Raw genomic sequence first — 26,948 nt, forward strand, 5'->3', positions numbered from 1 at the left:
CTCTCTTTTGAGAACTTTGAAAGGGTGATCCATGCTTTTATTTCCACTAAACTTGATTACTGTAACTCTCTGTAGCTGGGGATTAGCCATTCTTCTTTAGCTCTCATTCAGATGGTTCAAAATGCAGCTGCTAGAGTTTTAACAGGGGCTCAAAAGCATGAGCATATTACCCCTATTCTACTGTCTTTACATTGACTACCTGTTCGCTATAGAATTGATTTTAAGGCGCTCTTATTGGTTAAGTCTCGCAACGGTTTAGCACCCACATACCACTCTGACCTGCTTCTAGATTACCACCCAGTGAGAGCTCTTAGGTCTGTCGATCAAAGCCTTTTATTTGTTCCAAAATCTAGGTTAAAGTCTAGGGGTGATCGGGCATTCGCCGTAGCCAATCCCAAACGTTGGAACAGCCAAATCAAATTACAACTGTCCCTACACTACCCATTTTTAAATCTAAGCTAAAAACCTTTCTATTTGATCAGGCCTACAACTTCTGAAGAGATGCTTTACTCTATATGCTCTGTTTTTGTGTTTGTATTTTATTGTAATTTGTGTTTTATTGTGCAGCACATTGGTCAAATGTAGTTGTTTTTTATAGTACTTTATAAATAATACATTGATTGATTGTGTAATTTAGTCACACTGGATCTGAAGTAAACAGGCCTTTAAAATATAACACAAAACAAACACAAATATCTTTCCTCTGTTGACATATACTGTATATTTTCCAGGAAGAGAAAGGTTGTATATTTTAAATGCATATATCTTTTAAAGGTTTGTCAACTACACAAGCATATGCATGGACTCTCCAGGCTAACAGACATGGACTAAAAGTAACAAAACATCCATTTTGATTTCATGGGGCCTTTAGACGATTTACCTTGACGTGACCCTCATACGCCGTACCAATTCCCTTCTGGGGGTCGATACCCAGCGGTCCTTTGATTTGATCTGGCGGAATCGGACACACAGCAGGGGCTTTGTCAGCACACGTCACATGACAGGAGAAGTTACATACTGCAGGAAGAGGGAAAACAAGGTGAATGCCATTCCTAACATCTGTGACCATTTACTTGACAACCTCAGCTTTTAAGGTAGTGACCACTCACCTTCACACGTACAGCCCTGTCGGATTATTCCCACCATCAGAGACGTGCACTGGTTACACTTAGTTGCCGTAGTGAAGCGACTTCACCACAAACTGATGGGCTTTTGGCTTAAAAAAAAGGATAAATGTTAAAACTATTACTTCCACCACACAACAGACATGTTAAAGATCTATTTGAAAATGAACTATTGTTTGCTGATATGAAAACTGCTTGAACATGGAGAATAATTAATTAGTTAATGAATTACTTTAGGTGTGCTGTGACCAGAGCTGCTGTATCCCGAGCGTATGGGAGCTTGTGCACCTCGCTGTGGTTGATCCATCTGCTGAAAAAATAAACACAGTTTTTTGTTACAATATATTTGCCTCTAACCACCACAAATCTTAAAATTATATCAATGTCCGCTTTATCATTCTTTCTTATATGAGTGAATTTAAGATCTGTTCCAAAACCTAGTGAGCTGCCAACATAGACAGCAGTTTAAGGCAGTTCCAAATGGTATTACATTTACAATTTATGGAAAAGGCAATCCCAGAACGCAATGCGACAAGCTCAAAAGATTAAGCGATTTCGAGAGAAATGCAGATTAGAAATACTCTCAAGAATTAAAATTACCAATTAAAAAAATGAGTCCACAAAATATAAATGCACGTTTTCACATAATAGACAAGTTATGTATTTTTGCACTAATTAGAGTAATGTAAAGGCAAACTCTATTGGAATCCATTGCAATTGCTGCATTAGTCGAGGGTAGTTTTGTCGCAATACCAACATTTCAGTAGTCGGTACCGATACCAGTGAAATTTTATGGTATTCGATACCAATTTTGATACCACTGCAAAAATATGCTAATATGGTAATCTGCAAATCACGTGCCCCACCTAGAATGAGAACCACACATTATGGCGACCATGAGGAGGTTTTCCCATGTGACCCTACCCAACCGTATTAAGTATATTATTAATATTAAAATATTTATATTATTATATAGTTAAGATGCTGCCTTAGAACAGTGGTTCCCAACCTTTTTTCCAGGGGAAACCTATTTTAACATTCAAAATTCTGAACAATGCCTCTCCTCTTCAGAACGGTATGGATGAAAAAACAGTATGCGTTTAGATGTTGGATAATGCGATATTACCCAGCGATAATCCTATCATGATGTCATCAGAGCATGTGGACCATCGGCACCCCCACCGCCCAAATATAGCTTACTGAATTTTGTTGGGAGAAAAAAGGACTGTCCTTTCCAGAGAACACAAACATAATTGTCTTTGTTCCAAATTGCATAAAGACTATGTATAATATACCATAATTTCCGGACTATTGAGCGCACCTGAATATGTTAGACATAATTTAGCGCAGGTGTAAGCGCCCTTACAGCTTTTCTCTCCCGAACGGGCGGTTGACCACGCCCCCGCTGCCACACACGGCTTGTAATAAAACATTTGCAGTAAACAGTAGCCTACCAAGAAAGTCATTGGTCACTATCTTCCTCGTCCTGTGCACTGAAACCACTGAAGTCATCTCCTTCGGTGTCGGAGTTGAATAGCCTCAGATTTAGTTGTCTTTTTGCACTGAGTCAATTCCTCACGCTGTTGTTTCCAACGTCTTGTCATCGACTCATTAAGACCAAGCTCCCGTGCAGCAGCTCTATTTCCTTTTCCAACAGCCAGATCAATCGCCTTCATCTTGAAAGCAGCATCATATGCGTTTCTCCATGTCTTTGCCATGGTGAGGGTGACAAAATTACTACCGTAATCAGAATGATGGGAAGTTTGAGCACGCTCGATTTAATCTAAACAGTAAACAAAAAAAGTTGTTTTGACCTTAACCCTTTCGGCAATTTCATTGGTCTAATGAAAGCTTCACGCCGACAAAAAACTGAGCACGTCACAGAATGTTTTTTTCAATTTTTTTTTAATTAAATTTGAAAGCGGGAAAAATCCATATATTAGCCGCGTCATTGTATAAGCCGCGAGGTTCAAAGCGTGGGAAAAAAGTTGCGGCTTATAGTCCGGAAATTACGGTATATGGTTTTGCCTTTAGCTACACTTCCACAAATGTGACACGCTCTATCATTTGAACCAGAAGTTCTGTTTTTTAATGCTGCGTGCGACAGATCATGGCAGCTGCCCATTCAAAAGGAGCTGGGCGAACGCTCTCACTCTCTGACTTATAGCATGAAAAAAACGTGAATGAATATCAGAGGTCAAGTTGAACAATACAATATAACTTACTGAAACGTATCACATCTCATGCATTCGGCCAATCTGTTAATGTTGAAATAACATGGAGAATATCTCATGTATTTCTGTTAGCGCTCAAGTGACACCAAATGACAATGGCACGCACAGTCTGTTCATGTTTTAAATGCAAGTCTCTCACCACAGATCACACAATCAATTCGCACTTTCTCCATTGCCTTAATGAAATCAAATTCAGTACAAACAATTAAATCATAATAAACCCACATAAATTCTAATATTTAAACAAATGAATAAAACCAAATAAATCCTAATTTTCTTTTTACCACGTTTTTCTCTTCTACCTAACGCTTTGCCACAGTCGCTGATTTGGTTTGGCTAGCTAACCTGTTGTTTTGATCGTTGCTCAGTACTGTACATTTAGAACAAACAGGTTTGCCACACATTTTAAAAACCAAATGCACACCAAACTAATGTTAGACATACTATATTTAATTGTGCTTTATTACACAAATATTTTTAACTTTTTCACGCATTCCATTTTTTTTTTTCTTGTAACCCTCGAAATAGAGAAAGCTTCGAGGCCTCCAATGAAGCTCTGGCGACCCCTAGGAATGGGATTCACTGTCTTAGACGGAAGCTGCCTATCAGCTAACAGACACCAAAGAAGTTTTGAAACAGAGATTTATCATCCCTGTAGAGGTTAGGGGTTGAGGTCACCTCATGGGGCTCCATGTCGCTGGTGGTCGAGGCCGATCGAGAGTGGGATGTGACTTGGGATTTTCCTTCATCCTCCCCGGAAGGTGTGTTAGACAGGCTGAAGTTATCAATGGAGTCGATCTATTGGAAGTATTGAGAGATGGTTAGGGAATGGAATTCCCATGCTTGTGAAATTGCACCAAACAATGGCAGCATTTTAGACCCAAGGCATGCCTGCTAAAATGCTATTAAATTGATGCAACAAAATGGGTGATAATACACTTTGCTGTTTGAAAACACCATGCACATTAGCAGCATTTTGACTTATCAGAGGTTAAAAAAACCTCTCCAAGACCCAAACAACAAATCACTGATTCCTGACAGGACAAAAAAACAAATGTACAACAGATGCAAGATTGCGCACGCAATCAAGAGCAAAGAGTAAACTGGAGAACACCGCTGAGCGCAAACACCAGATGACTGTTGATATGCATAAGTAAGTTTGAAATAGAGTCGCCACTTCTGCCATTGAATAAAACTTCAATTGGTGGTTAAAAGGCAAGAAGGACAGAAGGAAATTACAGGAATTTTAAGTCCAAAGACTCAAGAAAAACTGTGATGAAATGGACTTTGAATCAGATGGAGTGAGAATGTTTTTTTGGCGTACTGGACATGTGGATATGACACCAATTCCATGCAGTAACATGCATTAATGCCACGCAATGAACCAGGAATCACATTGGTAATGAGAGAAAGACACTCCACCAAACACCACAAAAGAGGGGCTTACAAGTCTGCATTTTCCGGCTGGACCACAGGCAGTGGAGCGCTTTAACATGGACAAAAAAACAGAGAGATAGACGAGGAGAGAGAGAGAGACAGAATGACAGAGCGAACAATATATGAACATAATAGACACTAAGATTTTCACAAACACTCTCACATTTATTAAAATAACTGTTCGCAAAGCCCAAAAGTAATAATTGGGAGGGGGGAATCTAAACAGTTTCAAGCTTCAGGCACTTTTTTGAAGACACTGCTAAATCATTTATTGTGAATATGTTAAAGAATGAAAATGAAATGTGAAAGGGAAAATAAATAATAAATAATACAGCATGTATTATTTTAATTAAAACAAAATAAAAGCACAAAAATCAAGTAGTCCATCACTTCTGCTACTACTGCCGGGAACACATCCTAAAACAAAGCCATATGCAGAGGCATTGCTGCCAGATACCTACATCAAACTGATCCAGGGCAGAGGTCGGAGCATTGAGGAATGCCAGGAAGGAATTCTGAGAGTCTTGGTGCTTGACACCTGGAACACATGACATGCAATTATGTAAAATACAACATGCTTGGTTGAATTTACCTAGTTAAAGGGATACTCCAGGATGTAGCATTAAGCTTTGTATCAGTAGAAAACCAGTAGTATTTTCGAATTACCCTGCTTCCCCCCCTCATATCCCCATGATATGAGAGAAAATTTCATTTTTAGTCTGGAAAAATCCTCCGATGACGCTAAAAATCGCCATTTTAGCGTCATCGGAGGATTTTTGGGACAGAGGCTTTAAACTACAGCCAGTATTAGTAGCTAGTTCAGCATGTTTTCACCACGCCCATATGAGGCGGGATCTTACTCATAGAATGTAAAGATAGTGTCAGCCATCTTTAAGCTAAGCTAACAGGCTCTTGCTCTGTAAAACTTTGTATAATAGTCTAATCACGATGGCGGAAGAAAGTTTTGAAGTAATGACAGATGGGGATTTCGAAGATCTTTTGTGTGAATCGGATGCTCATGGCTACCTATACGAGCCGCAATACAGCGACGAACAGTTGCGGGAGATGGAGGAACAAGAGGCGGCCGGAGCAGCTGCTGCAGCAGGGGAGCAAGACCTGCTTGGCGGTCAGGAGGAAGAGCCCGGCCAGACTCGAGCTGGGGCGAACTGGTGGTGTCAGTGCTCTCGCTGTGCGTCTATGCAAACAGATAGAGATTCCTATTGCTGTCGCGAATTTCAGCGATGCCATTTTCTTCTGCATGAGATCGCTGAATCCGCTGATGAAACTACACCGCTAGCATGTGTAACTGAGCACCCAAGTTTTGTACCACACATGGACAGGGGGGTCCTGGAAACTATTTCAGGATCCCAAAGATAAATTGGAAATGCCAGCCAAAGCCTGCAGGAACAAATGGACGGCTTAGTGTAAAGTGAGTATTTGTTTTGTATTTCTTTTTGTTACTAAGACGTAATGTACAGAGTTTGGACACCCGGCATAATCGTGGTTTGGGAGTGGCCTCGTAAGTGCGGCAAAGCAAGTGCATTCTGGGAGTTGTTGTCTTTCAGCCACATGAGTAAAAAATAAATTTTTTGCCTTTTCTCAATCTAGAATGCTTCAAATTCAAAAATAATTTCACATTTCTACTACATAAATGACCACTATTAAATACACATTCATCTTCCCACAGCTGGAGTATCCCTTTAATTCTTATATAAAGAAGAACAGGTTTGTACATTTACCTTTAGACATGCGCAGACTCTCAGTTTCCTGTGTAAGTCTCTGGATCTCTGCCTGCAGGTCCTGGTTCATCTTCTCAGAATCCTCCAGCTTGCTGTAACAAAGCAAACAACAAACCTAGAGTCATTGAGATTAATTATAGGCCGATATATATTAGACTTGCTGAATTAATTGATCAAAGGTCTGACAATTATTCCTTACGTATATATTCAATAAACCACTGTTTGGTTAACTACTTTTTTTGAGTGAACTTTGAGTACAATTTTACACACGTCACATAAGCTATAATAAAATACAGTGGCAATAAAAAGTATGGGAACCCTTTGGAATTAGCCGCATTTCTGCATTAATTATTCACAAAAATGTGGTCTGTTCTAATAATAAACCAACACAATCTGTTTAAAACAAATAATTGTAGTTTTTATGTCTTTATTGAACATGTCTAATTATTTACAGTCCATGCTGGAAAAAGTATGTGAACCTCTGGGCTTCTGACTTCTGAAAAAGCGAATTAGAAGCAGGTGTTCCAATCAATGAGCTGAGATAGTAGGTTTGGGCTTTAGAGGTGTCCTTCTGTATAAAAACAGTACAGTCTGGGTACTAACAGAGTCTGGCTTCCCAAGAAGCCTGTGAACAGTGCCCTGATCAAAACAAATGTCAGAGGACCTAGCTGGAAAAGGCTACAAAACATATCTATAAGACCTGGATGTTCAACAATCCACAGTACGACAAATTGTCTACAAATGGAGGAAATTCAGCTCTGTTGCTGGATTTCCTAGGAGTGAGCATGCTGCACAGTTCACCCCAAGAGCACAACGTGCAATGCTGAAGGAAGTGAAAAAGAACCCAAAGGTAACAGCAAAAGATCTGCAGGAATCTCTTGAACTTGCTTAAGTCTCTGTTCATGTGTTAACTATAAGAAAAACACTGAACAAGTATGGTGTTCATGGTAGGACACCACAGAGGAAACCACTGCTCTCCAAACAAAACATTTCTGCACACCTCAAGTTTGCAAAAGACCACCTTGATGCACCACAAAGCTTCTGGAATAATGTTTTGTGAACAGATGGAACAAAATTGTGCTTTTTGGCAGAAAAACCCAGAACTATATTTGGAGGTAAAAGGGCACTACACACCAACACCAAAACCTCATCCCAACTGCGAAGCATGGTGGAGGAAGCGTTATGGTTTGTGGCTGCTTTGCTACATAAGGGCCTGGACAGCTTGCAATCATTGAGGGAACAATATATCAATAGATTCTACAGGAGAATGTCAGGGTAGCGGTCTGTCAGCTATTAGCTGGGGGATTCAATAGCACAATGATCCAAAACACACAAGCAAATCAACAACAGAATGGTTAAAGAGGAAGAAGATGACCTGAAGATTCCCAGATATATTAATGAACTGAAACCAATTTGTAGAGAGGAATGGTGTAAAATCCCTTCTCCATGACATACAAGGCTGAGTAACAGCTACAGGAAACATTTGGTGGAAGTTACTGCAGCAGAAGGAGGTTCTGCCAGTTATTAAATTCAAGGGATCACATACTTTTTCCAGCATGGACTGTGAATAAACATGTTCAATAAATATATGAAAACTTCAGTTATTTGTTTGTCATTTTTTAAAGAAGATTATGGTTGTCTATTATTAGGACTTAGATGAACATCAAACAATATTTTATGAAAAATGTATACAGAAATGCGGGTAATTCCAAAGGGTTCACATACTTTTTTTTGCTACTCTAATTAAGATAATATCGATCATTGCCATACTGTTCTCTAGATAGCAGCATCAGCCATTGCAAAACCAACTTAAGTTCCTAACATCTCTTTAACTAAAATTAAAGGTATAAGGGGCTGTTCACACTGGTCACGTTCATGTGTTCAAAAACAGTTTAAACAGAATTAAATGACAGGGGAAAACAGAATGCACGTGACTCGAGAAGCATTTTTAGAAGATGAACATCTTTTTACGAGACAGCATTTTCAAAGTGCAGGGCTCATGGCGTGAGATGCTCAAAAACGTTTTAAAAATACTGCTACCTAAGAAGTGCAATTTATTTCCTGATTTACCCACTGTTATGACCTACTGCAAATCTCAGATGACAGAAGTATTTACCAATCAGAGGCCATAAGGGATGCCTTGACTTTGTTGAGCTCATCTTGGATTGTTTGTTTAGCTCTGATCTCAGCATCCAGTGCAGACTGCAGCTCCAGACGTGCAGACATGTCCAGCTTAGCCAAACGTCTCCTCTTCCATGGCATGTCCTGGACAACCATGAGAAAGGAAAAGAGGGAAACAACATACAGTACAACTTAGTGACGATTTAGTGATATTAACCCTCCTAAGCTGTTCAAAAGTAGTCAACACCTTGGCTGTTTGTGTGTGATTGTTTTTGATTGTATTTGATAGTTTTCATTTCATTTCTATGTGTGTTTGTTAAGCATTGTAGCTGATATATAGATTGAAATTTACACTTATATTTAAAAAATTGTTTCCCATTCATTTCCTTTGGTTGGTCAATTTTGACAACGAACAACCAAGGTGTAACTTTTTTTTTTATGACCACTTAAGACTTCAGAAGACTGAATATAGTCACCAAGTTTTGAACCAATCAGGTTGATGAAATATTTTTTTAAACAAAAATAAAATCTGTCAAAAATGACTGAACAGCCTAGGAGGGAGGGTTAAAGTGTTTGCACAAAATTATGTAATCATTTACTCGCCCTCATGTCATTCCAAACCTGTTTGAATTTCTTCTGTGCAACAGAAAAAGAGATATTAGGCAGTCTCAACGACAGTCTCATTCACCATTCACTTGTATGGACAAAAAGATGCAATGAAAGTTAAAGGCGACTGAGGCTAATATTTTGCCTGACATCTTTTGGGTGAGTAAATGATGACAGAGTTTCATTTCGGTGAACGGTCTCTTTAAAATCTAATAAAATTGGATTGAAAAGATTGCAGTTCTGAACAGGGTCTAATAAGCTGATTCTTACAGTAGGTTGAGCACCCAGGCTGGTGTACCTCAAACCCTCGAGTTCCTCTGTCATCTTAGTGGCCAAAGCCTGAAGATACCCCCGTGCATCCTTCTCATCACTGACCCTAGGAGAGAAACACAGATACTCAGCACTGCACTTACTAAACACCACCACTAGATGGACCCAAAATTAAGTGAATTTGGCTTCAAACTCGTGTATTTATTTCTAAAATTAACTTATGGACTGTCAGTTGCCATGAAATAATTTATCAGGAACTATTCTAAACGAGGTTTTGCAAAGACTGCTTCTGTTTGACCTAGCTTTACTTTGGGGGGAAAATGACTCTATACACATGTGGGGGCCATTTTAGTACAGTGAACTCATTGTCATGTTCAAGAAACCAATTTGAAATGATTCGAGCTTTGTGACATGGTGCATTATCCTGCTGGAAGTAGCCATCAGAGGATGGGTACATGGTGGCCATAATGGGATCGACATGGTCAGAAACAATGCTCAGGTAGGCCGTGGAATTTAAACGATGCCCAATTGGCACTAAGGGGCCTAAAGTGTGCCAAGAAAACATCCCCCACACCATTACACCACCACCACCGGCCTGCACAGTGGTAACAAGGCATGATGGATCCATGTTCTCATTCTGTTTACGCCAAATCGAGACTCATCAGACCAGGCAACATTTTTCCAGTCTTCAACTGTCCAATTTTGGTGAGCTCTTGCAAATTGTAGCCTCTTTTTCCTATTTGTAGTGGAGATGAGTGGTACCCGGTGGGGTCTTCTGCTGTTGTAGCCCATCCGCCTCAAGGTTGTGCGTGTTGTGGCTTCACAAATGCTTTGCTGCATACCTCGGTTGTAACGAGTGGTTATTTCAGGCAAAGTTGCTCTTCTATCAGCTTGAATCAGTCGGCCCACTCTCCTCTGACCTCTAGCATCAACAAGGCATTTTCGCCCACAGGACTGCCGCATACTGGATATTTTTCCCTTTTCACACCTTTGTAAACCCTAGAAATGGTTGTGCGTGAAAATCCCAGTAACTGAGCAGATTGTGAAATACTCAGACCGGCCCGTCTGGCACCAACAACCATGCCCTGCTCAAAATTGCTTAAATCACCTTTCTTTCCCATTCTGACATTCAGTTTGGAGTTCAGGAGATTGTCTTGACCAGGACCACACCCCTAAATGCATTGAAGCAACTGCCATGTGATTGGTTGATTAGATAATTGCATTAATGAGAAATTGAACAGATGTTCCTAATAATCCTTTAGGTGAGTGTGTATATATATATATATATATATATCTTGTATTTTTATTAAATTCTAAAAATGTCAAAGGTCACATGTCAGGATTTGAATAGGTTTACTGTAAATAATTAGCTTAGTGTTCAAATAACAGAAGCTAATGGGAACTCACCAAACTGATAACAATGTTAGCTTCACATTTTTAATAAAAAATAAATAAATCACCCAAATAGGAGGTGTGAATCTTTGGGTTGAAAGCAAATCAATTCGATTCACAATTCAAAGATTTGATTAAATTCAAAAATATTTTTTTTTTTTACAAATTCTGAATAAATCTATTCAATGCACATTGAAATTCGATTAAATTAATTTCGATTTAATTTAAGATTTAAATAACAATTTAATTCCATACTTTTTAAATGCATTTATAGGATTCTTTAAATACTTCCCCTAATGAGTCTAAAGCAAGAAAAAGAATGACAAACTACTTAAGATTGTCCAAAACTCACCTGAAAGAAAACACATTAAATACAGTACGTTTATACAGGCTACTTGGAAGACAACAAAAAGTGCAAAGTTCAGATAATATATTTTTTAGCTAAGGATAGGGATCAAAGGCGCTCACAGCCCTAGGAGAGTTTGCTCCTCACCGCTGCCAATTCTACGATCCACCTTGCGAGCATGACGCTCGGCTTTCATAGGAATGAATTGAAAACGCTCTCAGCTTCGCTCACAACATGCCAGTGGTAACGTAGGGACAGACTGGATGAACTTGCTAATGCTAGCTGTCTTGCTAACAATTAGGTTACGTCGGACACCGGATTGATTCCATCCGCACCGCAAGACTTCATGACAACGGTTGCGCCCTTTCATCGTCTCTAGTGAAGAGCGTGAGAGAACAACAGTGATGTGGACAACAGCTCTGATCTTCTGCGCTGTAATCTTGAATATTGTTCTCTAGCAACAAACGCATCATTTATGCCCTGTCCCGCTCCGCACGCGTTGCAATGTGTAAATGTATATCGCGATAAATATCCATATCAAACAATATGAAAAAGTTTATTGTTTTATTTCACCAAAAAAATTTCCAGGACATTTAGGAAATATTTTCATTTTACATGAATTTTCCATGACTGGAAAACTGCATTGCAAAATTCCAGCTTTTCCAGGAGGCGTGGGAACCATGTTAAATGTTTAGTGCAGGGCAAGTCCCCAACTAAACAATGATAGCAGTTAAATAGAACTATTTCATCTTATAGAGAATAACGGCAGTTTTCCCCACAATGAAAGCATTTTATTTCAGATGTGGCCACGCAATGACTTGCAGCTGCATCAATGTTTTCGTGATTCATTTGATTTTAAGCATTTAAACGGCTTATTGACCAACACAAATGATTCTCAAAAAAATCATATTTCTAAATCAATGCATATGAATCGGCAGCATTAGTAATCGATGCATTGAGAAAACAAATGAAAAGTTACACCCCTACTAAAAAATCAAATCCTTTTAGGGATAGGAGTCAGCCTAGAGTTATTAAATTTAGCTTGACATAAAAGCAAATGTCTATAGCATGTTGCCATTTAGATCCATATTTCTAAGTAAACGTCTGTGAGTTTTACCATTGAATTATTTCTGTGATCTGGGCCTCCCAGTGGGCCACACTCTCTTTCTTATCAGCCAGCTCTCTCATCTCGTCATCTAGTTGTCTGTTACTGCAACTCAGTTTCTCAAACGAGGATGTGATCTACAAACACACAAAATAAAACACGTTATCTATAATCTCTGCTTTGTCATGCATTAGATACAATCTACACTAATGGAATGCAAACAAAGTTCTGTGTTTGGCCTAATATCCAGGCAAATTAAGACAAAGAATTTAATTTGCTCAGCACATTGAAAATGTGTAATTATCTGTTGTCCAATGGCTGGGAGTGTGTAATATGCAGTGCCTTATCTGCCTGTACATGTACAGTATATTTACTGCATATGCAAAACTTATGAATCAATTGTGAATTGTACCAAAATATTCAAACTGTGGCCATAAGTAACAATCAAGCCTGATCTCATGACTGTAGCATCATTTCTGAAAAATTATATAATGTGGTTCATTACATGTATCAAAGTATTTCTGAGGTGAAATGTCCACTGTGTGGTGCTAAAAGTGAGTTAAATGTTCATCAAAAAGATTAACATTTTTAATAAAACATACATTAATACCTTAAAACTAAACCTAGCCAATAGTGTCATTAAAAACAAATGTGAGATGAAAAATGCAATTGCCAACGAAACTGTATCATTTTGTGGTACTTATATGACACTTATGGCTTACGTGTCAACTCACGTGCTCTTCAGGACTAGTACCTCAGTCCTTTGCATCGCAAGCACTATGCTCTATCAGTTGATCTAGCGCACAGTGTTATCATGCTCAAACGTGCTTGTAAATATTGGTTATGTAATGCAAACATTAAACTGTACTAATGTGCCTAACAAGTCATTCGCTACTGTAAATGTGTTTTGATGTCATAAGATCATCATGTGGTTTGTGTGTATGGAAATAAATCGTTGTTGTAGCACCTCAAGAAACTGCTGCAATATGTACGACAAGCCACATAAAGCGCACACATGTTGAAACGCCTCACACACAACAGCATTACTTAAGTCACTGGTACAATGACCAGCCCAGCAGTCATACATTTTATTTAGTAAACTGAAAATAATCCTTTTTTTTATGCTCAGCAGGCTATTATTTTGGGGTTTTGGTCTCTAAAAATGGTAAACAACCTAAATAACACCATAGGCTCGAAAACAGGCAAATCATCACCTCAGTCAATCATAATAAGGCCAATACTACATATTGATGGGGGAAACATAATTATACAGTGCAAAGATTGCTGTCAGAGCCTGCAGGAAAGACCAACATACAAATCTACCAGTGTCACTAATACTCTCCATAATTCCACCCCTAAACAACCAGATCTTCCCTTATGCATGCTCCAAGCGCTCATTATTAAGCATGATCCCTCCGTCCGCAACAGCTCAGTTCACACGGCTGTTAGTAAACATGCATCACTCATTTCTATTTTAAATTACCCCCCCATAATTACAGTAACATTATCTGACATGTTCAGTTAATATTGGGTTCTGACCCGAAGCGCTGAACCTTCACAGTGGTCCTCGGGAAAATTGCGGGCGCGTTTTCCAAATTCCTGTCTGTTGATCAGCATATTTCCATGTGCTTAAACGGGGAGGATATTGAGCGACTTCCCAGGAAAATATTGGTATGATGGAGCATATCTGCAGTTCAATGGACCCATGGAAAAGTCCGCAAATGACAACACCATGCTTTTCTTCTTTCTAAAGTGAGTGTTTCTCTGAAAGATTTCTCGAATAGCACTGCCTGACTGTTCTCTGACACCTAGAGAAGTCAGAAAATGCTACATACACAAACATGGGCTCTCTTTTTATCACTCTTTTAAAGGATTAACCTGTTGATACGCACCCCCTTTTTGGCCACAAACCATGAAAATGACATACCTGTTGTATTTACTGGACCCTTTGGAGAATGGAGTATTTTTTGAAAGAAGACACTTTGGGCTTCATTTCCCCAGTTTCAGAATTAATATATGTTGTTATTTTTTAAAGTTAGAGAAGCTGAAGTTTATAGTAATGGAAATATTTTGTGCTGAACATGTTTTTATAATCTAAAAAAAACAATAATAAAAGTGCAAGACAACCCAGAAATACAATGTTCTCAAAGCCACAAGTCTAAAGAAGTTATGTTTCAAATTTGACGATGATCTAACAAAAAATGAGGTTCCTGCAGCTTTATTCTCTGTAAAACCGCTGGAAACGTACAGAGTAAAATTAAGGCTCCACCTTTCAAGACGACACAAAATCAGACTGCACTGCTTGGCTATTATGAATAAAACTATGCCCCATTTTTAAAAATAGACTTTGGAGACGGGCTAATTTTGTTTACGAGACTCTAATATATAAGATAATATACAGTTTTACAACATGAATGTTGCTCAGACTGCAGTTTGTTGAAGAACGATGACGAAGGGTAATTCTTTCAGGCGAGATCTCATGTAAACAATGGAGAATATATCAATATTCCTCCTATGTATCACTTTTATGGACAAAAAGTACTATTGGATGTTGTTCAATGAACGCTTGTCATGGACAATTGACCCAGAACTTCAAAGAGTTCTCATCCAAAAAATCTACCATTTGCAGCAATGACAGCTTTGCAGATCCTTGACATTCTAGCGGTCAGTTTGTCCACATACTCAAAGTCTTCTGTAATGACCACATCAAAAGGAATTGGAGTCTTTGGTTTGAGGCCTCAGAAATATGAGAGATGGGTGTTGTGGTTTTAGGGTGGTGTGTGTGTGTGTGTGTGTGTGTGTGTGTGTGTGTGTGTGTGTGTGTTCACCTTGTCGAGTTCACTGGAGAGTTTCTTGTTGTCCTCTATCAGCAGAACTCGCTCTCTCTCATACTTCTGTTTGTACTCGGTCTCAAACTCTTCTCGTTCGCTCTGACTGTGAAAGTAAAATGATTTATTGAACATCAGGGTTACTGCACTTAGCATCTGATACACATTACTATGAGACTACCAACAAACTGACAGAAGCCAACCATCATAGCTTATTTTAAAGGGGCCACATTCTACACAGTACTTTTTTTATTTATTTTATTTAAGTCTTGTGTTTCTTGCAATGCAAATTATCATCATTTAGTATTACATTGACCATTTTACACTCTCTCTCTGACACAAGAATTTAAACAAACAGTTTTTGCTACACGGCCTTAAAGAATTCTATATATGTTAATGAGCTCAGTTATAATAAAGGTTAAATAAAAAAAATAAAAAATAAAAATGAGCTCAGTTATGATTTGTCTATCCTTTTTGCATATGAAACAATGACATGAAAACCAAGCTGCTGACTACTAAAAAAAAAACAAAATCTGCGTATGTAAATATGGATGGTAAATATATAAATGTGCCCATAATTTTGACGTCATAACCATTAAGATTTCAAAACGAGACGTTTTCAGCTTCAATGAATGTTTAATGTTTATGCATGCATACAAAGTACATAACACATTTAATTTACCATGATATGACCCTTTTAATATAGATATTCAGTTACCCTGGCTTAAAACGCCAGACTTTAAAAGTGTAGGATATGTACTGTACAATAACACATGGTCCAACAAAACTAAACTTCTTGTAGTAACATCAGTACCTCTCTCTGCGGGTCTTCTCTAGCTTATCTTTGAGCATCATGATCTCTTTTGTCAAGGTGAGCTGCTGGCCCTCAGCCTCTCGCAAGTCTTTCTTCAGGCTCTTTAGTTCATTGGTGTGCTGAAGTTCTCTGCGGGACAGTTCCTCTTCATAGAACACAGTCTTCTTCTCCAGTTCTGCTCGTAGTTTACTGAGCTCTTGGTTCTGCTCAGAGGAGCAAACACTTGGAGAACGTCCCACCTGCTTCTGCTGCTCCACGATACAGGGAAAAAAAGAGAAGGAGACTATTAGAGACTTGTTTCTTGCTACTGTTATACACAAATGAGAATCATCTGGTCCAGACATAATGTTTTTCTTATTATTATTGAAATAATCAAAAAGCCAGTACATAAAATACAACAATTATGTATACATACAGTTGTATTTTACAATTTAACCCTTTATTGCATACCTCGGGTCTTTAGAGAGCCAGGACCTCATTCCACCCTCTGTGCCTCATAAATAGTTTGAGTTATGCCCACTGCTCTTTAGTATTCCTTAGCCTTTCTCTTCTGATTAGTGTTAAAACATTTTTATAACAGCATGACAATAGGGAATTGTCAGTATTCCATAGGCATGTACGCATACTTTAATTTCCAGAAAAAAAGCAGTGATGCAAACTCATGAACGGGCAAAAAAGTTGAGACAATCCCTGCTCCACAAACATGTTTTCCGGGGATATGTTTTTAAAGAATAAGCTAAAAGCCCTTTAATGTGTATGAACATAAGTCCCTTTCACTCATTAATAGCTCTTCTGTCTGCTACCTCAATAAATGCTATGTGCATAGAACACTATCTCATAGTATGTTATGTTTTTTTTTTAGAAACTGTCATCTTTTTGCACTACTGTGTACTGGTCGGCGCTGCACTGTCTCTCACTGTGCCTATTGTCCTGTTCGTTGTCAGAAATGTCTTGTACTGTCCCATACTTTTTGCACATGTTTGCACGTGCACTTTATATAGGTATTTTATTTCGTTGTGTTGTCTCATGTGGTTCTGTGTTTGTCCTATGTTGTTTTATGTAGCACCATGGTCCTGGAGGAACGTTGTCTCGTTTCGCTGTGTACTGTACTAACTGTATATGGTTGAAACGACAATAAAAACCACTTGACTTGAGCCGCTTTTCTCCTTATTGTCGATGACGAAGTAAACGAACAACATGCACCTTCAGATTGTTTATGAAATCAGATATTTCACTAGTGCTGCTGCTTCTGAGCCTCCCCCTGCCCTCTTCGGATGTGCACGAATCACAAAATTGACCAATTTTGGTTTCAAAATGGTGAACGTTGCCAAAAGGTGAGGGGTTTGCATCCCTGATAAATTGCACCTGGTCAAAACAGCGATGTTGAGAGAAAAAAGTCACATCTTTGTGTAAGTTGCACTGACAGAGGTTGCATGAGGCAGGCATTAGATCCCAGGAGCAGCCGCCTGACTTCCCTTCAGCTGCTCAGATGTCAATACTAGCTCCGTGAAGATGCTTACCTCAGGATCTAAACAACTCTAATCTATGTAACTCTATGCTGTATACAATTAAACAGCTTTTAGTTTGTGAGTAATACAATACGCCGGCTGCTTTCTATTCATTCATTAAAGTTAACTGTAGAAAGTGTAACACAAGAACAGTATGATTTGGCTATTGTAATTTGGGTGTACTACTGAAATTATGCAAGTTTGGCATCTATTTAGATTAAAAAAAATTGTCTGAGAAAATACATATGAGTAGCTTATGTTTTTGACAGCCAGTTGTGTGTCATGAAATTTCAGTGTGAATGTAATTAATCCTGTTGTGTGTTTTTACGCAAACCTTCATTCCCTCCAGCTCCTCTTCCAGCTGTCTGCTATACTGCTCACTGCGTTCTCTCACCTTCTTCTCCTTCTGAGCCTTACCAGACCACTCTTCAGCCTGGGCCTCCATCTACACACACACACACACACACACACACACACACACACACACACACACACACACACGCGCACAGTTTGCACATATTTAATGTATGATCATCATTCTGCAGCCCAAGCTACTGTACAGACACTTGAAAGCAGAAGTTCTCTATCATACCTCTTTCTTGGCCCTCTCAGCTTTGCGCACATCTAGTCGTAGTGCCTCCACCTTCTGGTTGAGTGTGTCCATCTCCTCCTCCTTGTCCCTGAGCTGTCTGGTGAGACGTTGCTTTTGTGATCGCAGCTCCGTCACCCTTTCGCTCACCTCGCTGAACTCCTGCATGGCCAATTTCCTCTGGCTGTCTGCTTCCTTCAACTCCTTCCCTTGAGTTTTCAGCTTCTCAGAGGACTCCTGAAGGCGCTGTAGCAGGATATTATAGCACAGGGTTAAGACATGCAAACATCATGTAATTCAGTAACAGCCAAATTATTTTGGCAATTTTCAATATCAATTTTGATATGAAAGAAAAATGAAATACTATTAAAACACTGCTTTATCTACAAGGCTTGGGAAAATATACATAAATAAAATTACATGGCATGCAACCTTCAACAAATTATTTTCATACATGGATCATGACGCTTCTCTTTCCAACAGTCCGCATTCCCAAGATCAGTCACACATTACCTGGGTGAAAATTGACCAATCCTACTATAGCATGGCCCATGAATATTGACTAGGTTATCTGCTATGATGCTACAAGATGGTCAGCCTAACCAAGTTAATATTCATGAGCTGCGCCCTTTCCATAGAAGAGTTTGTAATCTCTCCACCGAATAGATTCTGTACATCTGATTCAGACAAATACAGACATGATACACACAAAGTCAAAATAGACAGTATTTTTGAAATCTCTTACAAGATACTGGATCATTATTGTTCTCCCAAGTGCAGTTGTTGAGGAGAAAAGCAGATGTTTGTAAATTGTTTAGGAAGTTCTACCTTCTTCAGGTCATCTCTCTCATGCTGCATGCTCTTGAGCTGTTTCTCCAGAGATCGGATCTGTTTGGCGGACTCTTCCAGATCTCTGCGGGCGGCACCGGCCTGTTCTAACTGCTGCTCCACCTGCCCTATGTCTAAAAATTAGTAGAAAAGGATGAGAGAGATGAAAATATAAGAATGATCCCTCAGAGAGCTCCCTCAAATATTTGTTAGGGATACTTTGTTGTGAAAAAGATGTGCTTGAGTATAAATGTATATTCCACTTTGTTCTCAAAGTGATAACAGATTTCTGATTTACCCGCCCCTAGCTGTCACGTAAAATAAACTGTGGCTGGTTAATTTACATGTTGGTAAGACAATCTCTTCCAGTCTATGTGTGCGGTTCTTTTCCAGAATAAGCTACAATTTGCACCAGACTTTATAAAACTGTGTGGCATAGGGCTGGGTATTGATACATGTTTTCCAATTAGATTCCGATTCACAAGTTCTCGAATCAATTCTGATTTTACTTGATTCGTATGTGTCCATTTTGCATTCATATGAATGTTATTCACTCCCATCTAATGCTGTTAATTATACAGGGCACTTTCTAAGTAAGTACAATTATATTTTATTAGTTTTTGATCATTTTGGTCGCATTTTAGCTTTTATTTAAATGTATAAATCCATGTATTCAATCAAAAAATATTAGATTACATATATTATATCTTATTAAATTGTATTGTTTACTTGGATAATTTGTACTATTTACAAGTATTTACATGAATTTGTTGAATGCATGCAAAAAATTGGTACTGTCCCTTTAAGAAAACCGGCTGTTCTGTAAAGAGCGTCTGTAAATTAGCACATATTAATGAGGGAGGACTCAAAATGCTCCTTTACCTCTTCCGTACTATTCGTGATTAGACATACGTTTTGTTGTTTTATCAACAACTGACTGTGAAGAACAGAAATGGTATTAAAAAACATTATTCAATGACATATGGATTCTGTGGATCTCGTCTTTAAACACACAGAACATGTCAAACCTAAACTTTTACTCTCAACATGCAGTGAAAAGGATATTGGTGCTGAACTTTTTTGCCACTATATTACACAATCACTGGTGAGTGAAATTTGAATATATACCAGCCAGTGGCTAATCATAGACATTTTAGGTCACAAATTGCAACATTTGGTTCCAAATGTGAGTGAATTCGTAGCATATCACAAAGAGTAAAAGATCGATCTTGGGATTTTACCCAGTCCTTGCATGATGTATGACTGTGTGCGTGGTGTGAGAAATAAAGAATTACCTGCAATCTGTTTCCTTAAAGTCTCAAACTCTCGGTTGGTAGACACAGTCCCGTCTCCACTGGAGTACTGCAGAGCCTGAACCGTCTTAGTGGACTCTGAGGACCAGAACACATTTACAATGTCAGTCAGCCGAAAGAACAAAGAAACTTAAGAATGTCTGTTTACAGTAGATTTCCGTGAGAGGAAGACAAGGTCAGACCTTGTAGTTTGCGACTGAGCTCAAGTTTCTCCTGCTCCAGGCGCCGAAGTCTTCGTTCGTACGCTTCGGTAGCCAGACTGTCCTCCAGGCTGCGCTGCACACTTATGTCCATCTGCGCAGGCGCCGCAGACTCCTGCAGGAAGCCACGGTCTGATAGTGAACTGAAGAGGAATACAGAGTTCAAATAATGAGAGAGTATCTGAAATGTATAACAATCAATACTGTTATAGTTATATGTATAGAAAAACAGCATGATATAATACCTTAAATTTTTAAAGAGGCTTGGCTTGTCTGTTTCTACCACAAATTAAAAGTTATATGGTCAGTTTTAAGGCTCCTTTTTGTTTTAAAAGCGGCTTTCTATGCGATCCAGCCTGTATATTTTTCATTTTATAATTTGTTTAGCTTTTTGACACTTATTTTTTTGACAAAGGCAGCGGAGAGACCCCCAAATCAAAGGCTTAACATTTCAAGAGCACATTGGTTAACCACTAGTCCACAGCTCTGGATCAATCTGGCTTGTTAAAAAGAGGCTTTTCAAACTCTCTAAATTATATCATTCAGACCATAACAACCCTCAAGGCTCTGTCACAACAACACAGCAAAATGAAAAACCAAGACAAATTACTGACAAAAGGCCCCTTCACACCAAAAGCAACACAAATACTCGCCGTTAGCACATTCACGCCTTTACAATGAGTGGCACTTATCAAAACGCTCAATTACTCCAGTGGTTCTGCGCTTTAGCACTACCAGTTGCACTGGTTTTGATAACTCAGCAGCTCCTGACATGTGATACAATGCTAGAATATTAGAGGTCCAAGGCATTTCAAAAGTAAAAGAAAAAAACTTTGCTTTGTCATGGTTGCAAATGTTCAGTGTGAAAGGCTCTGTAGGAATTCACTGTTTCTATTAAAATCTTTATAAATTCTTCACAAAATTTTCAATAACAATTTGATGTTAAAAGGCACGTAAGTGTCCTAAAGAGTGCAATTTGGAAAACTAGGAGACTGGAGACAGTACGAGGACTTGATCTCTAGAATAAATACATAATTGTACTTGCCTTCATTTGTGTGACCAGTACAGTGGGTTTTATGGCAAAAGCTTACCAGTTGCTGGTGTAGGTGAAACCTACAAATGGGAGATGGTGTCCAGAGAAGGCGGTGTGGGACGGAGGAGGCACCGTCTCCTAAAAACAAACCAGAGATCTTTACGTAAGCTGTGATGCATTCAAAAGTGGTGTGGTGTAGTCTTGTGGTAAAAGATCAGAGTTGGTTAACAAAAGGTTGTTGGTTCAAACCCTAAAAAGAGGTGATCATAAACTATTCGTCATCTCATTAAGGTCTGATAAAATCAGTGAAATGATCCTACCGTGTTCTTGAGGCAATCATCATCCACGTCAAAGTTTGACGTGTCAGAAGGACTGCTGACTTCAGGGATGTAGGGGGCATCACAGTTGCGGATGTTCTCCCAGTCAATGCCAGAGAAGAATGGGTGCTGTTTGAAGTCCACAATGCCGTTCTGACCCAGCCTGTGCTCTCTGCTGCAGATGAGCCTGCGGATCAGATCTTTGGCATTCTCTGAGACATCTGTCACATGGGCAGGGAACTGGAAGCGCTCCTGCAGGAACACAAGACAGAACACCACTCAAAAATAAGAGACAGAATATTGATTTACATATATGTACAATATGTTTCTTGAACATGTTTTTCGTATGTCCATCCTATAGTAATTCACAAGTTGACACACTCAAAAGAAACGCCATAAACAGCCTCAAGTGGCTTATCGGTCAAGAGTAATGATGCCACCATAATATGCTCCTATGACTCTCTACCTTATGGTTCATAATCTTGCCATACGTTTCCACCAGGGACTCAGCATAGAAGGGCGTTTCCCCATAAAGCATCTCATACATACAGACGCCCAGTGACCACCAGTCACACTCGGGACCATATTTCCCCTTCCCATCCTCCATAGCCTGCAGGATCTCTGGAGAGATGTAGTCTGGCGTTCCCACGGCGACAGATGACTGCACCTGTGAGAAGGAAAAATAATATTAAACTATAATATCTCAGCATAACATCCACAATTTAATCAAATCATGATGGAAATATCAAGTCCCTCCCAACATTATTTCTTGCCAAATATTCTGTTTCACTTAAATAAAAGTGATCATCACATTCAAATGAGTAAATGCATCACATTACAGAAGTTAAAGGCTTTGTAAAAGCTGTTTCATGCTGTCTTTAAAACCTTTGTAAAATAAACGAGGGACAGTCTTTTCAGTCTTAGAAATCTGTTAAATTGTCCTGAATGCTGTCTTAAGTAATTATAAATGTAATTTAAGGTCATTCATTTAGGTGAATCTTACAAAAATATTAAAAAAGATGACAGGGTCATATTTCATCCCAAAAATTACAACAAATTATAATAATAAAGAAAAACAAGATATTATGCATTAAGAAAATAAACATTTTTTGCAATGTGAAAATTAATCACATTGTCCATTTTTATTACTGTAATGTGTCAGATAATGTTTTACTTTAAATGCACATTGTTCTCAAGGATGATTCTCATTACTGTAATTCAATTATTACTTTAATACAAACCATCATAAATTAAAAGCAGTACAACAAATATTACTATAATATATTGAAATATTACATTATCGTTATACTTGTACAGATTATGGAAATGAGATTATATCACTTTAGTGTAATGAGAATGAGAGGAAATGTGGGAAAATGTGCTTAATTGTCATGAAAATATCACATTGCAAAACATCTTCGATTCTAAAGATAGGCTTCATTATCTTTTAAGCAAAACATTATTTATTTATTTATTTTTTTATTTGGAGGTGAAATATGACACTGACATGTTCTTGACAGGTTTCGTGAGATTCACTCATTGTTTGGCATTAAGACTTCAGGAGAATTCAGGACTTGGCATGTTGAGAACGATCTGTGCTGCTAGAATAGATATTGAGATGGATTGTGTTTCTGTCTGAGCGGATCAGATCATATCCCGAAGTCAGAACAAACTGTCTGATCCATGGAAATGCTGCTTTATTTGCATAACACTTATCACTCTAAAATGCAAATGAATAATTCAAGCCATCACATTGGCAGCCAGCAGAGGTGGGTGTGGCCTCAGGGGACATGTCCGTCAAAGTATGGTGCTTTTATTAGAATAACAAAGCAGGGATCAACAATAAGGATGACCCGCTGGGTCAGCAATGGCCACTTGCCTTATAAGACACGTTTTGTGTTGTCATGTTATATGCTTGTTGATCATGTACATGTGTTTTAGTGCCTAGAAAAGTTCTGAACTTCATTTTAGGGAATTCTTCAGAATTCCAGATTCCAGATAACATGGATAAGGTTTTAAGGAAATTGTGACATTGATTTGTGACAGAAAGCATCAGTTAGAAAAGGTTGAAATTGGTAAAAACCCTAATGTTTTGCACAGTGCGACATTGTTTTTCAGCACAAGGATGTTTATGAATTTATAACTCCCATGGAGTTACATTATAGCTGCATATTATGTATTAATGCAAATTAAATGTATACTATTCTAATATTAAAACTACTATAATCCAATACATTTTTGTTTTGATTTTATTTATTAAAATTTTTGAAAGAAAGTTGAATGAAAAATATAAATCGTTTTTAAGACACGTATAAAAATATTGTTATCAGCGTCGACTGATTTTAGATTACACTGTCAAGTAATCTAATCTGATTACATTTGGATTACTTATTGCATGTTTTGCTTAAACTAATAATTTATGTTAAATGTATTAAGTACCAATTAACACTGCTTTCATTAAACATTAGTAAAAAATAAAATAGCAAATTGTTTTTTGTCAGTCGCCGAGTGACACAAAAGTTCAAACAAAAAGGTTGTGAAAAACTACCGCTATGCTACCCAAAATGGAAGACAATTAAAGCATATATGTGTTTCTAATTTTAAGAGAATTGTTGTATTTTGAAAAAAAAAAAAAAAAGGGCACTTAAATTTGAAATAAATACAAAAAAAGCAGAAAAAAAAAATCCTTATTGTTAAGCCCTGCAAAGACCTGAGAGTGAGTGTAGACCGCACTGACAGAGTAAGAGAAATAGAGAAATCACTAGAGACCACTGAACTGAAGGGATGACTGGAGCTTCCTGGCTCCGGGTTCAAGAGGCTTGGCAGGCGGAAACGGTCTGTGATTCAGCCTGTGGCAGATGTGTGCAGCTGGAAGAATTTGTGGAAGTGGGGCAGTAAATTAGCTGCTCTCGCTTGCAGTGACACACACATGAAAACCCATCAACATGTGAAGAGAGTTAGGCATACACACACACACGTGTGAACACACAGACACCACACTCACGCTGCTCTTGTCAGAAGATGGGGGGATATCCTGCCGAACCGTCTGTGATTTGCCAGAAAACATCAGCAGACATCAGTTAGGTGAAATACTCACCACTGCTTCGAAGCTGTACTGTTGAAAATCACTGCTGCTCAAAAACTGCCTTTCAAATTGAGGGTCTACTCTCGGTAGTACGTAGTGCACCAAGTCGCCCATTTGTTATGTATTTTGTGACTATCAACAGTGTGACCATTTTAAAAAATGTGTTTGAACTTGGAAAATTGGGTTTGCAACATCTGAAGAATTAATATACCAACCGTTCCATCCTCTGTGAGTTTTAGGCAGGAACCAAAATCTGCAAGCCGTATATGTCCATTTACATCCATAAGAATATTATCTGGCTTGATGTCTCTATAAGAGAAAAAATACAAAGCAAACAAATAAACATACAACATTACATCTTTCTATAAACTTTCAATAAACCTTGTGGCGACTCTGGTTAATGTGCGCTAAAATACTTCTGTAAGATGGCTGTTTATTTGACGCCTTTCTAAAAGAGACAATGCCATTATTGAACTTCTACACATCAACGTAAACAACGTAAATAATACAAAGTATGCATATAATCAAACACGCAACAAAATGTGGAATAAATGTGTATGGGCAATCATTTATTATTAATTACTTAAACTTCAAACACTGTCAATATTAAAGAATATAACAACATACAGGCAAAACCAAATTGTGCAGGTCACATTTGCACAGATAAGACACAGGTACTTTTTAAGATTTGGAATATTATTTAAGTTTTTAGGTTACATTGTTGTGAATATTTAGCATTAAAAATGTTTACTCCCAACTTTCAAAACAGTTTGTATCAGCATTATATAAGCAACTGCAAGATATCATATTACTGGCAGAATGCATGTAATTTGTATGTTTTAAAAAGCTAAAATGTGACCAAAATGATCATAAATGATAAACTAATGATAAATATACACTTTCACATACTAAATATGTAGCTGGTGAAGGGTTGAGGGTTGATGCTGAACTTGAATGATAATCAAGTACTTCAGAGGGAGAGATGTAATAATGAATCAGCATTACTTCAAATAAACGTAATTATTGTAAACTGTTCTCTTATATCATTATATTAATGTTTCCATTTACGCCGCTTCATGTTGTGCCTAAATTTGAACAAAAAACACACAATAAGCCTCTCAAGGCTTGCTGCTTTATTTTACAACCATACGTCTGCAGAAAACCCGTTCGTATTTTAGAGAGTTTCTTAATGAGACAGAACAGTAATTCACAGTGGGCTTAACCACGGGGACTCGTGCCTGCCCTGTAAATCACCTCTGATTTGGAGAGAGCCACATAGGAAACTGCTCTGTACACACACTAAACCCTCCATCTACTTCACATAAGACATGCTCTTATGAAAGTCAAAACAAACAGGTCAGTGATCCCTGGATGTCTTCACTCACCCTCTGAACCTTTCATTTGTAGGACAGGATTAGTGCTAATAGGGTAGGAGAATGTTTTCTTTGCCCTGTCTATGACCTGCCCACAGGGCAGCCGGCACTAAAAGCACAAGCACAGGTATCAAAGTGTCACAAGATTGGTGCTCCTTGACAGCTAATCTAAACCTGAGCGAGAGAACACGCTTGAGGCGAGAGACAAAGCCACATTTCTTTTTCTCCTGAACTCCCTCCAGGGAGTTGACATGGAGTGGTAATAAGAATGGAGTAAACGTTTGCATGTGTCTTGTACAGACATGAATTACCAACACTAATTGTGAATATGTCACCAAAACAGTCTGTAAATCCCGTACCAAAGTTTATGGGCATTCCTATGGGAAGCTCACCCACTAGAGGCTGAAAATTACATGTGGAAATGTAAGCGCAGCGTAGTTCTAGCGGGAAGACTAGCAGCTGTACATCATCGCACCATTAGCTAGGTAACTCCTAGCCAATCACATGTAAGCCATTGCTTTATAAGTCTGCTCACAATCACATTGCTGTTTCAGTGTGCTAACATGGCAACCTCCACCACCCCACCACCACCAGTTGAGTCCCATCCAGCAAGGGGGTAGGCTCCTCACCCCTGCCTCCTATCTACGGAAGGATATGACAGTTCCAAGAACAACTTCAGACCGCCA

The 26,948-nt window shown here is 38.5% G+C and overlaps 1 protein-coding gene across 1 annotated transcript in view; it reads right to left on the reverse strand.

The window, feature by feature from the left end:
* Positions 1 to 26,948, reverse strand: part of LOC127656644 (serine/threonine-protein kinase MRCK alpha-like) — a 97,635-nt gene that overhangs the window by 15,734 nt on the left and 54,953 nt on the right. Inside the window, 22 exon segments of the mRNA XM_052145054.1 lie at positions 881 to 1,017; positions 1,110 to 1,185; positions 1,187 to 1,216; positions 1,357 to 1,434; positions 4,037 to 4,156; positions 4,806 to 4,844; positions 5,257 to 5,333; positions 6,535 to 6,626; positions 8,651 to 8,799; positions 9,532 to 9,637; positions 12,387 to 12,511; positions 15,203 to 15,308; positions 16,017 to 16,264; positions 17,859 to 17,969; positions 18,117 to 18,359; positions 18,942 to 19,075; positions 20,237 to 20,332; positions 20,437 to 20,597; positions 21,546 to 21,625; positions 21,808 to 22,056; positions 22,271 to 22,471; positions 25,105 to 25,198. Coding sequence (XP_052001014.1) covers positions 881 to 1,017; positions 1,110 to 1,185; positions 1,187 to 1,216; positions 1,357 to 1,434; positions 4,037 to 4,156; positions 4,806 to 4,844; positions 5,257 to 5,333; positions 6,535 to 6,626; positions 8,651 to 8,799; positions 9,532 to 9,637; positions 12,387 to 12,511; positions 15,203 to 15,308; positions 16,017 to 16,264; positions 17,859 to 17,969; positions 18,117 to 18,359; positions 18,942 to 19,075; positions 20,237 to 20,332; positions 20,437 to 20,597; positions 21,546 to 21,625; positions 21,808 to 22,056; positions 22,271 to 22,471; positions 25,105 to 25,198 — 2,752 coding nt within the window.

This window comes from Xyrauchen texanus, chromosome 16, assembly GCF_025860055.1.
Source record: "Xyrauchen texanus isolate HMW12.3.18 chromosome 16, RBS_HiC_50CHRs, whole genome shotgun sequence".
Classification (NCBI taxonomy): domain Eukaryota; kingdom Metazoa; phylum Chordata; class Actinopteri; order Cypriniformes; family Catostomidae; genus Xyrauchen; species Xyrauchen texanus.